At 38.6% G+C, this 18200-nt stretch overlaps 2 protein-coding genes across 3 annotated transcripts in view; both read left to right on the plus strand.

The window, feature by feature from the left end:
* The window catches only part of LOC107686279 (zinc finger protein 423-like), a 40048-nt gene extending 36434 nt beyond the window's left edge, over positions 1-3614 (plus strand). For both annotated transcript variants that reach the window (XM_016483215.1, XM_016483216.1), the window contains one exon: positions 2760-3614. In XM_016483215.1, the coding sequence (XP_016338701.1) occupies positions 2760-2789 (30 nt within the window). In that variant the 3' untranslated portion in view covers positions 2790-3614. The remainder of the gene's footprint in view (positions 1-2759) is intronic.
* Positions 3615-5681: 2067 nt separating this feature from the next.
* The window catches only part of LOC107686334 (transmembrane protein 189-like), a 15597-nt gene continuing 3078 nt past the window's right edge, over positions 5682-18200 (plus strand). Inside the window, exons 1-2 of the mRNA XM_016483302.1 lie at positions 5682-5828; positions 6056-6220. Of these exons, the coding sequence (XP_016338788.1) occupies positions 5819-5828; positions 6056-6220 (175 nt within the window). The 5' untranslated portion in view covers positions 5682-5818. The remainder of the gene's footprint in view (positions 5829-6055; positions 6221-18200) is intronic.

Consider the following 18200-nt stretch of genomic DNA (forward strand, 5'->3'; position numbering starts at 1 on the left):
TTGCACTTTTTTATAGGAAAGTATAGTGAAGACAGGAAAGGGCGGGTGAGCGAGTGAGAATGGTTTCAGGACATGACTATGGTTAGAGTCAGACCTGGGCTCTGACACTGTATTATTGTGTGTTTTAACTGGAATGCAGTATTGACTAATCAGAAACCAGAAATGAAACGGCCTGTTTAACAACATGTAGTAATTTATTCTTAATTTAAGACATTAAAAACAAGTCACGAAGGCTTGATCAATGCCAGTACTGAATGAATTGAGATTAAATGACATGAGATTATTATTACTATTATTAGTGTTTTTATTGTTTTTGTTGTCATGATCAGCAGCGTAAATGAAAAGATAGGCGACCCAGATGTTAATTTGGTTTCACATTGAGTCGTAGTATCAGGTATATAATGACAATGGCTGAGTTGCATTTGGCTCTGCAGCAGGTGAAGATTGAGTTTGGAGGGGGATTGGCTTTGTGCGGAATAACTGATAATTGATTGAGCAGCAGCATATTCTTGGGGACTCGGCTAAGGCAGGTTTGGGTAAATTGGGTCGTTAGTTGCTCTTGACATGTGCACATGTGACAGTGCAGGCAGGTATGCCGTATTGACTCATTGCTCATTGTCATGTGAGTCCCAGGATTATTTTCAGTTATGATTCACCATGCCGTTGCTTTTTCCCGTTCCGTTTTGTTGTAATTCCGATATGTGAAACAGGTGCTTGATGATGAGGACAAATGATTTGCAATATGTTTGGGTTTTGTCCGATGTGCACCTCCGTCTCGTTCTCCTCTCCGGCGGCACTCAGAGCGAGACATAGACAAGGCTGGCCTCTGCTGGAAGGGGGGGGGCAGGGCAGGCAAGAGAATGCAAAAGGAGAAGTGCTTTGCTGTCATAATGGGGTCAGTGGCTCCCAGAGAGATGCGTCTCCTCGCTCAAGAACCCTCCTTGTGCGCGTCTCCTCTCTGTTCCATGCAGGAGGGGCGGGAAAAGAGAGAGAGAGAGGCCGGGATGGAAAGAGGAGGAGGAGGATGCGAGACGCGCATCCCCTGACAGGCTGCCATTGATTCGGTCTGGGGTTTTAAGACCCAGTGGTTTGGCCTTCCTCGGATGGAACTGCCCATCCCCTTCACCAGAAATCATTTGCAAAATATGTGCACTAAGATAAGAGGATGAAGAATAAGAATAAGTATTTATCAACGAAAAACCATGTTTAATCCTTAGATTTGTCTCCCCCTTTCCGTTTTTTTTTCTTCTTTTTTTTATATCGGGGCATAAAAACAGCCTATCTCTCTTGGAGAGATTAATTTGGGAAAGGAGCTTTGAGAGGGAAAGTGGGATGATTGCCGGCTCTTCTCTGGGAATTGGGTTTATGGTCCAGGGAAAAGCATGCAGAAAAGCAGGGCTGCCGAGAGACTGCGGCAACACAATAACCATTTAGCCTGTGCATATCTGCTCCTGTTTAACCCCTCACTCAACGACTGATTGATCTGTGTATGTGATCCTGGTTGTAAGCCATTTTTTAGGCCATTATGGCTTCCTTTGTGCACAGTGGTGCGTACAATGTATGATGATTTTTTTGAAATTGTAAATAAAACAAAGATTTCACTCTTAAAAATAAACGTTCTTTACTGGCATTGATGGTTCCACTATGGAACCGTTTAATTGCACAAAAGATTCTTTAGATCATCAAAATATTAAGCTAAGAAATGGTTCTTTTATGAATTGTTCACTGAAAAGTTCTTTGGGGAAACAAAAATGGTTCTTCTACGGCATTGATGAGAGAACCCCACTTTGTAACCTTTATATTAAAGTGTTTTGCAGTACGTTTTACAAGAAAATACTATTTCAGTCTTTCTACATCAAAATTTCATGTTCAATTCAATGTGTTACTTGCCATTTCTTTGTCATCAATTGTAAAATTCACTAGCAACTTCTGAGTGAAAATTGTTTCAACAATTTCCAGTTTTTTAAAGTGTACATTCTTAAAAATAAAGTGTTATTGGAATCTATGGTTCTATGAGGAACCTTTAACATCCACGAAACTTTACATTGGACAAGAGGGTTCTTTATATTGGTAAAAAAAAAAAAAAAAAGGTTCTTTGGATTGTTAAAATGTTCTTTATACTAAAAAAAATGTATTTTAAGAACTGTTCACTGAAAGGTTCTTTAAACACCCTTTTTTTGAAACCTTTGTTTTTTTTTAAGAGTGTAATTTGACAAAACTCTTTTCTCTCCTACTTTTCTTCTACACTTCAATAGGGAGAGATTTGATATTTTATTATAAATGTATGTTCTGTTCTCAGGAGTCCATAGAACGAGAGCCTCGTAAGGCATTGTGCTGATTTAAAAGATTCATAAACATGTATCCAATACTCCAGAATAAACAAATGAGTGTTTTTGCATTAGAAACAGAGAACTCTAAATCAAGCGGAGGACGAATGTTATGTTTCTCTGCCCGGTGCGGAAGTGTGGCGCGTGTGCGCGTGGGTGGATGAATGGGATCGCAAGTGCACATGTGCCCAAAATTTAATGGGAGGGTGTGGAGAAGAAAGAAAATGGGAAGAAAGGAAGGTGTTCGCTCGTGGCTGCAGAGCTCGAACTCCTCTGTCAAAGTGGGGCTGCTAGCCTTGAGATGGACAGACAGGCCTGGTGGGTAAATGGAAAGAGAGATGGATAGAGGGAGAGAGCGAAGGAGACGGGTGGAGGTGTGGGCACGTAGCTTATTATTTCTCTCCTCATGTGTTCTCTTCTGTTCCCCTGCAGAACCACACACTGAGCCAGCACGCACAGTGAGACCGGGCCCCGCAGGACTCCCGGTTCAGCCTAGAACCCCGACCCAGGCCCGGTGGGGGAGGAACATTTCAACATCACAGCCAATCAAAGTGTCATTTGCTACTCACATGTAAAACTCTAACGATTCCGCCACCAGGCGCAGCTATTACGAACGGTGGGGAATGAATATTAATGGGATATGCTATTAAAAAAGAAAAGGAGAGGAAAAAAAGGAGATGGAGAGAAAAAGGTATTCTACGTGCAGTATTTTTTATCGTCCCTTCTTCCTGGTTATGTGTTCCTTATTTTCTTCCCGTTTTCTTTTTGTTTTTCCTTGATTATTTTGGGGACAAAAGATAGGGGGAAAAAAACCGGAAGGAAAAGACACCCTCTGCCTGATTTTAATCTCTAGAAATACATATCTTGTCCTCTGTTGCTTCATGTATCAAACTTCATACGTGCCAATTTTGTTCTTTTCAATGCATATATTCTCAGCCCTTTTTTATTTGTTGATTGATTTGTACCATTTATTTCTTGCAGTAAATAGGTACTTGTGCTGTGCTGTGATTGCTTGCCAGTCGTAATATTTTTCCTTTCTATTATTATTGTTATATATTTTCTTTTTTCTAATTACAGTAAAAAGACAAAAAACATAAAGAAAAAATAAAAAACATAATGGTTTTGATTGGATTTTCCAGTACATGGGCCTTATGGATGTTGTAAAAATGAATATCATTGATTTCAGTGCAACTGGATGATGTCTGCTTTTTAAATGTGAATTAACCAGATTGCAATAAACTAGTACAGTTGAAAATAAACAAATAAATAAATCATGAATAAAGGGAATCCGTGCATCTGAAGTGAGTGTTCTTTCAAAGCGCAGAGTGGCTCTGTTCCCCTGATGCTGTGTGAGCTCTATTCTTCTTGTCATGCTTTCTATTTAACAATAAATATCTGGGAGCTACAGTAATGCTACTCATAAAACAGATAATTTGCTTAAAAAAAAAAAATGACAATGATAAACTCTTGGACGGGTGTGAACATGCTTAACACAGGCTTAGTTTATTTTTACATTAAAAATAATAATAATCAAAATATTTGCGGTGGATATTGTTATACATGTTAACGTGGTAACAACTTTTATACAAATTCAAGTCTACTATGATTCATCTGCAGGAGAGGAGAACAGTAATTCGATATTGCCTCACAAACCATGATTCATGCTGCTTTCATAGTGTTTAATTCAGTGCGAGAGGATCTGAATCAAAGACTTGAGTCTTTGCCAATTTTATATGGTGATTATAACACTGCTCGCCGTCACATGAATTCAACTGTAAAATATGACAATCTGAAAATCATGGGAAAATGGCACTTGTCATTGGTATACTTAATCAAATTTATTCATCAGGTTTTAGAGGGAAAGATTTTATCTTGTATAATGTAAAAAAAAAAATCATAATGCAGGACTATGATGCAAATTTCCCTGAATATTTAGCATTATGATTGCTGTAAATAAGGAAAAACCCAACACTGATCATCAGATGATTTAATGCCTGTGACTCACTGAATAAGGGCACAAACATCTATTTAAAGTACTGTTTCTTTTACCAGTGCAGTTTCTGCTTTAATTGCATCCATGTGTTTAAGCAGCTGGTTCGGCCGCTGAGTCTCATAACTTGAGCCGGACAGAAGGTCGGTGCTGTTCCCAGAAATCAGCCATCGGAACGCATCGATACACTATGGGCCCCGGGGGTCCTCTGAACCTGTCCGCTTGGGAAACAGGGTTCAGCACACCATCTGAGTAACTCCTAAATACTTGAAAACTAGCATGTGATTTTATGAATCATCCACAAATCCCCAATAGTACTGAAAGATGCCCTTAATAGGCTACTGGTGTTTCAGTTGTTTAAGTATTTCATTGTACTGCAGTTTATCAAATCTGTGCTGTATTATGAGCATGTGCTTTTTAAGGGTAAATGGAGATTTCCAAATGAGGCAAAGTTTGAAATTGCATTTGTATTTTGTGGTAGAATTATTTAAAATATTTGAGGATATGATTAAGTTAGCAAATCAGTTAACCAATCTATCTGTCTGTCTAGGCATTGCCAATCTTCACAGCCTCAGAGGGTTATACAGACCCCCACACAGACACCCAGCATCCCAAGGACTCTCAATATAACGAGATAGATTTTCTCTAAAACACTTTATAATTAAGAAAATTCACCAACATTACCACATTATATAATGCTTAACAGATCATTAGCTAGCAAGTTAAAAAAATAAATTAATCTACAAATCTCACTGATGTACATGCAATTACAATTGACTATACAATTTAGTTTTTTGACATACCGTTATAAATTATATATATTTTTATTTTTCTGTTTGTTTTGTTGATTAGCCTATATTCTATTCTATTATATTATATTATACTATACTATATTATATTATTACACATCCGACAAAACAAACAGAAAAAATATATTAATATACAGTGATATGATTTATATTATTATTTTGTATTATATTGTGACTGAGCGTTTCGGTACCTCATAATCAAACCGATTAACATAAACATGAGATGATATGATTATCTTATCTGTTTCTTATCAACAGGTAGTACAGTAGTCGTGTGTACTCAATTTCACCTCAAGATGCTTGTTTCTCTTATCAGCGTCTCAAAGTCTTGTGATAGACTCGCATGAGCTGTTAGGGACCATCAATAAAATACCGCGCAGTTTTGTACGATTATAACATTTAATGGGCAACACCTGTATAACCACAAACACACACACAAAATCCTTAGTAAACATTTAAAATATAATATAATTTGGTTAATTCTATTAATCCTCCGAGAGTAACAGCCAGTGATTGTAACGATTGTTTCGCGTCACAACGCAAACATTTTACGACTGTCCCTAAGAACACCACACCACAGAGCACAAGAAAAGTTTTGCAAATATTCACTTTCTTCAGGCTATCGGACAGTTTAAAGACCTGGATCGGATGCACTGTGGGGAGCAATATTTATCAGTCATTTAGCTCATGAGATGAAACAAGGTAAGCGATAATTATTATAATATGTCTGTTTATTCTAGCGAAGTATCAGACAGGCAGTTCGTGCGTATTTTAGTTCCGGGTGTGTTTCACTGAAGTAGGAACCTCAGTGGGTTTACCAGGAAAGGTGTGTCATTCAGCGCTAAACCTAAACCCTTGTGTATTAGTTACTAAATGCACGATACAGCGTCATTGTTAATGAATTTTCTCTGAAAACTGGCCATCATAAGGGAGCATGGCTGCGGCGCTACTGTCAGAGACGGCGATCAGGCATCGGTCTATGGCAGAGGAGGATCCGAACGGGAATGAACATGGGGCGGCTGCACGCAGCACCGCGCCTCGCTGGGGCCCGCAGCACGCTGGAGCCCGACAGCTCGCCAAGCTTTACTCTCCCGGTAAGACAAGCACATCGGGTGTCATTAAACACACCTGTGTTTATATGAATCGTTTTTCTACTCTTTCACGGTGCAGCATCATCGGGCCACATAAGGCCAGGAAAGCACGAGCGCACACAAAAGTTACGTGCAGCTTTGTGCATAGAGGTCAGTTTGATCAATAATATGTGACAGCAACGCATGAATGACATCAACATAATATAATGAATGTTGGTGCTTATATAACATCCTCCTGCAATATAAGACTTCTTAGTTATGGGTTGGCTGTATTGTGTATTTGCCACTTTGTAAAACTTGTAACACTGTGCGTTTAAACCCTTAGAAGTAAATGCCACTAGAAATTGTACCTGTCAGCACCAAGTGTTGAGAACAAGAGAATCGTTTGCAAACTATGTTTGCAACTCGTAAGTGACTGTTTACTGTTTTCTCTTGACCCTCACATTTATCAAGACCTTTTTGACTTTTTTTCCTTATTGGAACACAAAATAAATTTTGGGCAGTCTGTCACCATTCAGTGCATCTTTTTTTTTTTTTAACATAAAATGAAAGTGAATTGTGACATTCTGCCTTGAGTAAATGATGACATATTTGTTTTAGGTGAACTGTTTATGATTTGCTGTACAACATTTACATTTTTATAGACTTGGAGACCTTTATGATTCATATTTGGTGCATATGAATAATAGCTTTTTAAGTGTTTTTTTTAATAAATGTGTATGCATATTCACATTGGAAATATTAGGGATGTTTTATATTACTTTTTATATTTGATATATTTTTAATGTCAGGGATATATGGAGAAGTCATGGTCGTTTATTGACATTTAATATTTCATAATATTTTACTTGTACACAGATAAGTGTAATTATTTATATCTTTTAATTTGAAGGATTGGTACCTGCTATGCAGAGGAACTATTCTTCAGAAAATCTATACAATTCTTGTGGTATCATTTTTCAATAAGGTTCCATCCGCTCTTCATTAATAGCATTAACTAACAATGAGCAATACATTTGTTACAGTATTTATTCATCTTAGTTAACATTAGTTAATCAAAATAAAGCCATTTGTTGTAAGTTCATGATAGGTTAGGTCTAAATAAATATTAAGAGATACAACTTTTGATTTTAATAATCTACAGTATTGGTAAATGTTAAGTTACTTTAACTGCGATGCTTTAGTAGCCTATTTTTCTTCATTAGTTCGTTAACTAATGCAGTTAACGAATAGAATCTTATTAAAAGTGTTGCCATGATCTTAAAAATCAAGCATGCAATAATCTAGAATGACAGCAGAAGTCTATTGTGCTGTTCCTTGATGTTCCCAGTTATTAGACATCTTCGACAAGCTGTGCTTCCGCTGATATTTTTTATTTGACCTGTGTCTGCTGTGGGGAGTCTTACACGGAACACCAAATAAACAAATTAATGCATGTTTCAGATTTGACTTCATTCCACTTTTAGCTTAATGGAAAACAGCTCCATCTCTGCACATCATGAGCCGGAGATCAGCAGCGTTAGGAAAAGCCTTTAACCCCCAACCCCACCACGCCATCCTTCTACCCCCCGACTAAAACAAGATTTAGCATTGAAAGTCCCCCTCCACTGTCCTCTAGCTGCAGAAGCAGTCTCATTGTGTCATGGGACGCTTGTAGTGTGCAGCTGCAATTAAAACTACATCGATTTAACTCAAAATGCTATTAAGAATGATAATGACCACTCCATTTTCTTTGCCAACGCACCCAGCGCATTAAGCATATGCTACCACCGGCACGTCCAGCATGTAAATTACTTGGCCATGTTGAGAACGTTTGAGAGAAGTTTTGCGAGGTTAATAAGATAATGTTGTGATGCTTCTCTCTGTGAATGGGGGTGGTTGGGTGGGATTGTGGATGGGATTTTTGGATGAGCTCAGTCGTGTTTAGTATCCACCAGCTGTGAAGTGCATGTCGGAGAGGCTTATCTGTGGGATTCTCAAGGAAAGTATGCTGGGATTGTTGTTTTGCTTGTGCTGTGGTTTGCATGCTGTTTGCAGTTGTAATTACCACACTTTTAAAGTTTATCGTCCATGACATACAGGATTGTGGTTGGGGGGAAAATAATATTTCATAGTATTGCAATATTTTACCTCAAAATATCAACCAATATTCTTATAAATATTCTATTTTTTAGATATACACTACCTTTCAAAAGTTTGGGGTTGTTTAGGGTCACCAAGGTTGCATTTATTTGATCACAAATCCAGTAGAAACAGTAATATTGTGAAATATTATTTCAATAAAAAAAAAAACTGATTTCTATTTTAATATTTTAAAATCTAATTTATTCCTGTGGTGGTAGAGCTGAGTTTTCAGTAGTCATTACTCCAGTCTTCAGTGTCTCGTAGTCCTGCAAAAATCACTCTAATATGCTGATTTGGTGCTCATTTGGAATCATGTCTTATTATTATCACTGTTTTTCTTATGGCTTATTATTATCAACAATTTTCTGCATAATATTTTTGAAAAAACTGTGATACATTTTCTCTTTCAGGATTCTATGATGAATAGAAGGTTAAAAAGAACAGTGTTTATTTGAAATATATTTTTGTAACATTATAAATGTCTTTACTGTCACTTTTAATCAATTTGGAATCCTTGCTAAATAAAAGTATTCATTTATTAAAAAATTACCTTCATTAAGAACTAGTTTTTAAGATGAAGAAAAGCTGAAAAAAGCTGAAAAGATGAATTATTTCTGATTCTGATTTAAATTGAATTAAAATGGTGTTAGCAAACAGGATATAGAACTGCATTTCGAACATGAATGTAAGGAAATAGTACAATTAAATTAGTTTGTAACAAACTGGTAAAGCAAGTTTGTTGAAACAGCTTTTGATTGCTTTGAAAAAAGTCTGAAGTTTGAACTTTGAAGGCTTGGAGGCCTTACGGAGAAGAGAAGTAGATAGATTGATTGCAAGTAAGTTGTGAGCTTGCTTACACTTGGCCAATGTAATTCCAATTCAATGCATTTCGACAAAGACTTGGAATCTTAAATTCTTTAGGTTATTTATTTCCGTACAACCAGAACCATAAGAATTTGTTTTTGCAACTTTTATGCCATAGCTTGGCGCCATGTGGTTCCAAAATGGTAGCGACTCATGGCTCGCTTCTTGCAGGTATCAAACCATCAACCTTGTGGTTACCATTCCTGAATCACACCACCCCCAAATGGTCTTGCCCACCTCAAGCCCTTGTATATTTCCTTTAATTCGATCCTTTATCCACAAAAAGAGCCATAGACTTGGAATCCAATGGTTCGGTTACCTGATGGAATTCAGCTGGCATGAGCTGATGCTGAACTGTCGTCCATCTGGAGAGGCCATGGAGAGCAGAGGCTTGAGCCACAGAATATAATGTCAAGGATGCTAAAAGCAGATGCTCCGGAGGCTTGTCTGAGGCTGGTTTGTGCCTGAGATGAGGTGAGCGGGAATGGCGTTTGGAAGTGTTGAGGCTTACTGGTGAAAAGGGATTGATGAGGCTTCAGTCTGCTCAATGAAGCCTCCGGCTCATTACTGTAACCCCAGGACAGCGGAACAGCTGGATGCCTCTCCCTGCCATATGTCTGCGTGTCATGCACCACTGACTGCTCTTTGTGCTTCTTATCCCACTTTACAGATTCGCCGCAAAGTAAACAGGATTTACAGGCTACTTTCTGTTTCCCCCATTGCCTCTGCCAGCCGCCATGCTCTGGTTACCGGGGTGCTTGCCGTGTGTTTGAGAGAAAAAGAGATCAATATAGTATTACATCTCAAGATCTAGTTTCCTATGCAGTCAGCGATCTTGACTTCAATCGGTTTAGTCACTTCTTATTTGTGGCAGACTGATGTCTTGACTACAGAAAAGCTTGAACTGTGCGGAAAGGTGAATGATACGAGCTGTAAATGGGTGGACGGCACTATAGACACACTGACCTACAAGTGCGAATGTGATTTTAAGCTTATCAGCTGTCAGACACCACTATATTTATTTATGGTAGCAATCCTGCAGATATGCCAACAATGTGTCAACACTGCACAGCAGGAGCATTACTCTTCTTTGTGTCTGAATCCGTACCACCATAACAGTCCACTCGGAGATACATTCCTGTTATATACACACCTTTATGTTTGAGAATAAATTGATTCTTATTCCTCCTGCAGACTTTGAAGTTAATGTGAAACTTCATGCAATTCAAAGGCACATATATCTTTTCTTTAATCTTTCTGCCTGGAAACAAGGCTGTATTTCCAAGGCTCAGGGTTGATACAGTTTAACACTTTTGTTTTATTTTGATGAAGTAACCACAGGTTTTGCCGATATTTACAAGATTGGGGACATCAAATTGAAAAAAAAACGTTTTTTTAAAACTTATTTTTATCTTTGCTACTTTTGTACTCTATTATTGTGATATGGTCCATTTCCGATTTATCCAATGATAAACAGTGCGTAAAAACAAACACTGTGGTTGATCGTTTTATGTTGGTCAGATGGTTTCTTCCTGTCTTAAGTGGCTAGTTCTGGGCAAGAATAAACTGCAGTATGTAGACCGTCTGCCAGTTGCAACAAACTCCTTAAGTTACAAACAAACTGAGTGATAATTTGTTTACAATTATAACTTAGGCTTTTCTTAACTGGAGGGGTTGAGGACAGGCCTTTTGCAAAGGCTACACAGTCTGAGCACTTGAAATCCAGCTGTTTGCTTTCCTGTCACTTTAAGTTGTGACCTCTGGCCCTAGATCAGTCTGAGGGCATCTGGTGGCCTTGGAGATGGAAATTTACTGAAGAAATTTACACTGAGTGTCTTTAGGTCGCAGCTGCTATGTCCACCTTTAACCCTGTGATCTTAGGTTCACTCCCCTATCACTCTCTCTTGATTATCTAATCTCTGACTGACTCTGAATGCCGTCACTGTTTCATCTGTTTTTTTTTAATTCTCCTGGATGTACAGTAGGTGAAGTGAAAGTGGCTCTAATGAGCATTTGTAAATTTCGAAGCCATTTTTGAACTTTTTACCAGCTGCTCTCAAGGTGATTTTTGGTGAACGTTCAGATGTTCACACAGATGTGTGCTAGCAGAGTAATCACTGTTGTACTTCTTCACATCAAATAGGAACATACACCACCATAAAAAGCTTTTTTTTTTTTTTTTTGTTTGTTTGTATATATTTTTTTTACTTTCATTCAGCAACGATGCTTCAGATTTATCAAAAGTGTCAGTAAAGTCATTTATAATGTTACTAAATATTTCTTTTGCACTTTCTATTCATCAAAGAATCCTGAAAAAATGATCAGTTTCCACAAAAATATTAAGCAGCACAACTGTTTCCAAATGCAGAGTGAGTTAGAAGTCTTTATGCGTCAGACACAGTAAAGTATATTTTCATTGTTCTGCACCCATTATCTGTTAATAGTAAGCTAGCAACAGAGACGCTGCAACATTTCCATGTAAGAAGAAATAAAAGTTACAAAAGAGCCTGAGCCAAAAGGAAGCAGTTGATCTTTCGGCTTGCTGCCTTGTAGGCAAATTCTCCGGTCTGTGGCGCAGGGCCAGGGATGTGTGTTACAGCACAGAGAAGAGACCGGGCCACGGAGTAGAATAAGACACCAGACACGTCTGCTTGACACCGAGCATAACCCTGCCTTCAGTCCTGCTGCACTGCACCACATACTATACAACACATCCAAACACACCCACAATCCATCTCCCATCTCACTGATGAACACCTCCTTGTACAGTTTGAGTATGTGCTTCTAATAGGTTGTAAATCTATTGGTTCGATTTTGATCACTTTTTTTAGAGTGCATTATAAAAATATACTTATTAACTGTGCAATGAAAACTGAATGAGAAGACTGCCTTGACAAATGAATGAATGAATGAATTAATGAATGAATGAACATATACTCCATACATCATTCAGAAGTTTTTGATCAGTAATCTGTTTTTTTAAATAATACTTATTGAGCAAGTATGTTTTAATTGATCAAAAATGACAAGATTTCTTTCAAATACATGATGTTTTTTCAGCATCAAAGAATCCTGAAAAAAAAAGCAGCAAAGTTGTTAATAATAAAAATTGTTTCTTCTATACCAAATCAGCATATTACAATGATTTCTGAAGGATCAGGTGACACTGAAGACTGGAGCAATGATGCTTAAAATTCAGCTTTGCCATCAAAGGAATAAATTATACTTTAAAATATATTAAACCAGAAAACAGTTGTTTTAAATTGTAATAATATTTCACAATATTACTGTTTCTAATTAACAAAAAAGCATGAATAAAAACGGTAACACTTTAAGGTGTCCATGTTACTTGTACATACTATTGTAATGACAATAAATTAAGCATAATTACATGCAAGTAACCCTAAGCCAAACCCTAACCGTATGTAGTTACATGTAGTTAATTAATATCACTCGGTACTTAAATGTATAATTACACTGTAACAAGGACGCCTTAAAATGTAACCAAAAAAATCTTACTGCTTCAAACTTTTGAACAGTAGTGTATGACTAGAGCAAAAGTTTCATTTGTATTATAAGAAGTTGTTCTGGACTTCTGAAGAAGTTGTTCATTCCTATGTACCTATGCACCTTCCTGTGCAGATTTTGTTACAGAAGCCAAAATATGAAACATCTGTATTTGTATGGCTTTCTTCTATGAAACACATACTGTAAGGAGATGTTTAGCAGAATGTTCAGACTTTCTTTTTATATGGTGACTAGGGACTTAAAAAAAGCACTATGACAGGACTTTTGCACTGTACTTAGTCTTCTGAAGCCATACAATAGCTTTATCATAGACTAGTGTTTCTCTCTCTGCAACAGCTCTGAAATTCCATTTGTGCGTATGAATATTTAAATATGGTTTGTTGTGATCTTGACACTGCTTTAATGATGCAAACCCATGCTCGCAATTCACTTTCACTGTATGGAAAAGCAAAACTTCACAGTCTGCTAAATGTCTTTTGTGTTCCACAGAAGAAAGAAAATCATACAGGTTTGAAAACAGGAATCTTTGTGGTGATACATAACATTTATATACTACTACAAAATATTTTTTTCCAAGAAGTAGCAAAACTTTTCAGACTTTCCTGAGTGTCGGTTGTTAAATTACACTCCGGTTCTTGCAGATTCTGTCCTCTCTTGTGGCAAACTGCAGACTCCAGCTAATGGTCTGTGCGGTCTGATGACCGCAGTTTTTCTTGCTAAAGCTGCTGGATGCAGCTTTCACTGATTTAGAGAGCCGAACACCTCTGGGTGCGCAGCTACTCTAATCTCATAGTCACTTTCTGACTGCAGAACTATTGCATTTCTAACTCGGTTCCTCTTGAAGTTCATTCAGCCCAATCAAACACTTAAAGTTGCTTAGCCATGTAATCTTATTAAGCCCGACCCACTGCCAGGCCAACACTGCCCCCTGGCAGCACCAGAGCCCATTCTTTAATGCTTTTCTTTTCTTTCTACGTGTGCATTAGAGTCCCCTTACTCAGTGGAGTCTGACCTGCTGTATAATTTATCCTGCGTTCCCGTCAAACTCACACCAAGTTGACCACGTCATGCCTGCCGAGTGCTCTTGGCTCTCGTACGCTGACCCTGGGGTCAAAAGGTCACAGGTTCAAGGTTCTGAACGGCTAGCTCTTGGCCATACACCTGAGATGGTCTTGTGACCCGGGCCGCAGCAGAATCAGGTACTCGCTATGTGACGCAAAACATATAGTGTTGCTCTGGTTTTCACTGCGCCACTCTGTCCAGCATGAACTGCACACCGGCAGCGTAAACGAAAGCCAAGTGGGCTCTCGAGGGGAAAGAGTGAGAGAAGAAAAGAGAGGGAGACGGAGAGACGAGGAGGAGGGGAACCTGGCTACCTGCAACCTCTCCTGCTGGGCTTCTCAATTATACACACACCAGGGCAGCTAAATGCATTAGGACCTCAGCTGTATACATGATACAAAACCGGATTCACTCACTCAAACGCACACACACTCGAGCGTTTTTGGGATGGGAGGACGGGGGGGGAATAAATGCGGCAGGATGTTAATGGCGCACACAGAAAATTGTCTCTTTTGCATGCCTACACGCACATAGAAGCGTACCAGGGCACCCAAATACATTTGGACTGGAACCACACAGCCTGTTATTAATATTTGATGGAGTTCTCCATCAGCTTTCTGTGTGAATTCAGGTGGTTTGTGGCAGTTGGGGACAGGGACAGTGGGTGAGCCATATAATTACTATTATCTAAATTCCATTTCTGAACGCGGCCCTTCCCGCGCCGTCCTCAATCAGCACTGTATTTAGTGTGGAGTTCTCGGTGAAGTGGCTCCGCTGTGAATTTTCAATATTTAAAATCCACTCTCTGCATTTTAATCCCTCTCTCCCTTATTATTAATGAATTTCAATCTAAAGGCCATAAACCTGCTTAACTCTTTGCATTCCCAAGGTCAGAGGTTCGGATTCTAGTTCGTAACGTAAAGATGTGAGAAACATGATTTTGAGTTTACGGGACGACATATTTCGTACAACCTCTCGCTGTGACCTTCAGTGCTCGTCACTCTGGAGATTTGGAGATATTAAAAGGTGTTGTGTGTGTGTGTGTGGGGGGGGTGGTCTCAGGGGTCGCTCTTTCCTAAGCCTGTCATCTGTGGCCCTTATCAGGGTCAGTCTGACTGGGTACAAACACAGAAACGTATAAATGTGTCTACCTATCTCTCTTTAAAAATGGGGGGTAACTAGAAGGAATGGGAACCGAGAACCAGTTCCTTTTTTAGAAAAAAAATATTTTAATGATTTTGTTATAGGAAATCATATATATATATATATATATATATATATATAAACCTTTCAAAAGTGGCAATGGCAAAGCTGATTTTTAGCTGCTATTATTCCAATCTTCAGTGTCACATGATCCTTCAGAAATCATTAATATGCTGATTTGATGCTCAAGAAACATTTTCTAATATTAAATAGTGACAAAAACAGTTGTACTGCTTAATTTTCTTTTTTTTTCAAGATTCTTTGATGAATAAAAGTTCAAAATGCATTTTTTTTAACGTGATACATATTTACTGTCACTTCTGATCAATTTAATGCATCCTTACTCGATAAAAGTATTAATTTCCTACAAAACATTTTTTGAACAGTAGTGTATGTTTTCTGAACATTGTACTATGTAATCTAGTTTCACCACAAAAGAAATGCTGTGTTGTTAGTTTATTATCTAAATTGAGTGCAACAAACGAAAACGGTTCACTGGGAAATCATACAAAGTCAATAAATAGACTCCTACTTTATATTTCTTTTGTGTTGTCTGATTTGTAAACAGTAGTCAGTCATTTTATGAATTGGTCAAGAAGACTCACAAAACAGCCTCAGTTATTCGTTTGAATCAATCTAATGCCTCACTCAGTTGTTCGGAGTGGCTCACTGACCTAAAGAACAGAATTACAGAACAGAATGATTTGATTCCTTAAAAGTACTAAAATATTTGTTTATCTTTAAGGATTGAGAGTCACAATTGTTCTTTTTTTTATGATTCACATCCCTAGTAATCAACTTTTGTCCCTAGTGGTGAACGTTTTTGTTCACCCTGTCCAAAATGTTTTTGTCTCTCTTTTGTCTGTCTATCAGTGTCTATCAGTCCTCACATACTTAGCTGTTTTTTGAAAATAACAGCATTGTATGGCACAAAGCGTTTGTTCGAGTGTGTCTGGGTACATGTGTTAGCGTGTGTGTCCCAGGTTGAGTTGTCCACTGAGAACAGATGAAAGCAACAAGGCCTGTGACTGATCCATTTGCCCTGATCAGGGGAATTCTACCTCCCTCTCTCTCACACTCTTTCTCTTCCTCTCGCCATGTATGACCCACTTTTCCTGTCTCTCCCTTCTTTCCCAAAGTCCCCTCTGAAGACAGGCCTACAGAGAGCTGGCAAGGGGACAATGTGTGTGTGCGTCTGTGCCATTATGTATCCCGCTAAATATAATTGTGTGTGCTAATATGAGGTTCATTTTCCTGGCCAGCATTTGATGTTCCTAAATCAATACCGTTTCCTTTTTGCCCACATGTAGATGCCCTTGGCATTGTTGGGTTGGGGGTTGGGGGGTGAAGTGGGGTAGAGAATGGCTCAGTCATGGCATGTTGGCAGGACTTTGTGGCGTGGCCGGCCCTCTGAAAGGCAGCTATTCTGAGTCTGTGAGTTGCTTTTTGTCTGCCTCTCCGGAGGAGGTGAGAGCTGTTCTTTCAGTGCCGCGGCTGCGCTGAGAACAGAGGGGCCCCGTGCACCACCGCAGCCCCATCAGGAGAGCCTGCCGAAGAAAAGAGCCCTTTGTTCGTCGAGGATAGAGACAGAAAAAACACCCATCACTCCGCAGCACAAACAACACATACTGTTCACACTCGCTGACTTCTGCTAGCGTGACAGGTGATAAACCGCCACCACGCCCCCCGCACCCCACCCCTTTTCATCTGAACTCACCCCGACTCGGCATGGGATCTAAGCGTTCTATCAGACGTCCCATCAGCTTGTTAGAGCTGTAAAAGTTTTTCTATCCTCATTTATTACAGGATTAGTTCATCCAAAAATGAAAACTGCCTTCGTTTGTTAAGTCTTTCCAAAACTTGTTTGACTTTCAGGAGGACACAAAACAGGACGTTTGCAGTAATGTGATAGGTTCCTCTTTTTCTATGTAATTCCATTGAATGAGGTGGAGAGTTTAAGTGCTGAAAAGATTGTAAAGTATCATAAGTGGATTTAAAGACTGTTTACTGAATTCTGCTGCAACCAGATTTTTAAATCTGTGAGCCTAACCTGAGAACTGAATCAGTCTGATTCAAGAATGAATCATTTTGATTCAAGACCAATTTTGTGAACTGGATCAGCTGATTCATTGAAAAGATCTAATTTCATTCCCTGCTCTTTTTATGAGCTAGCACAGATATCCATATTTGTAGTGGATAACAACTTAAATTTTGGTTTGTTTGTCACACAATTCTATTGTATTTCTTCAGAAAACATGCACTTAATATTTTATGACTTTTATGGTACTTTTAAAGGGATAGTCATGTTATTTCATGCTGTATGCGTATTTTTTCTGTGGAACATAAAAGAAAACATTTGGCCGAATGTTGGCTAACAAACCATTTCGGGTCCTATTGGTTTACATTGTAATTTTCGCTCATACCATGCATCAGAGAAACAAGTGCAATCTTTAGATTTTTGTCTTTGAACTTCCGTTTTTGTGGTTTGCTCTATAGAATCACTGTTGAAGAGTAATTAGCTAGTGAAGTGGATTTATTTATTGTAGAGTTAACAAAACTTATGTGCATTAAAATGTTTGAATCGGATGTCTTAACAAATGACAGCAGACTGGGAAGATTTTAAAATGTATGAGCTTACCTTCACGCTGTGGAAATACAAATGATAGACAGAAGACAACTTGAGCAACACTGAAAAGGGGCGGAGCTACATAAGGTCTATAGTGGGAACTGAAACTATCCATTTAATTGTTTGTTTTTAGAGCCTTACAGTCCTATTCACTTTCTGTAATTATATTCACGGTTTGTTTTCAACAGAAGAAAGTAAGTCATACAGTTTTGGAATGACATGAAGATGAGTACATGATCATATTTGGGTGAATAATCCCTCTGAACCAGAAATTTTTTAAATTTACAGAAGTGTAACATTGAACAAAATGGTTTACACAGGAAAGATTCACTAGGTTTTTCGCCTCAAGCTGTGTAACCGTGCTTACATGCATCAGCAGGTGAAGCGCGGTGAAACTCGAGGATGGACGACGGCGTATTACAGCCTGCCGCAGAAACTTGCGCACATTATGTCAGAGCGAGAGAGCAAGAACGCCATTAGCATTCACGGACGTTGTTTGGCACTCCAGCCGCCCCTCTGCGTCGAATCAGGCGTCGTTGATTAATTTCAGCCTATTAGCACCCCCTACCCCCCTTC

The sequence above is a fragment of the Sinocyclocheilus anshuiensis genome, unplaced genomic scaffold (genome assembly GCF_001515605.1).
Source record: "Sinocyclocheilus anshuiensis isolate Anshui unplaced genomic scaffold, SAMN03320099.WGS_v1.1 scaffold481, whole genome shotgun sequence".
Taxonomy (NCBI): Eukaryota; Metazoa; Chordata; class Actinopteri; order Cypriniformes; family Cyprinidae; genus Sinocyclocheilus; species Sinocyclocheilus anshuiensis.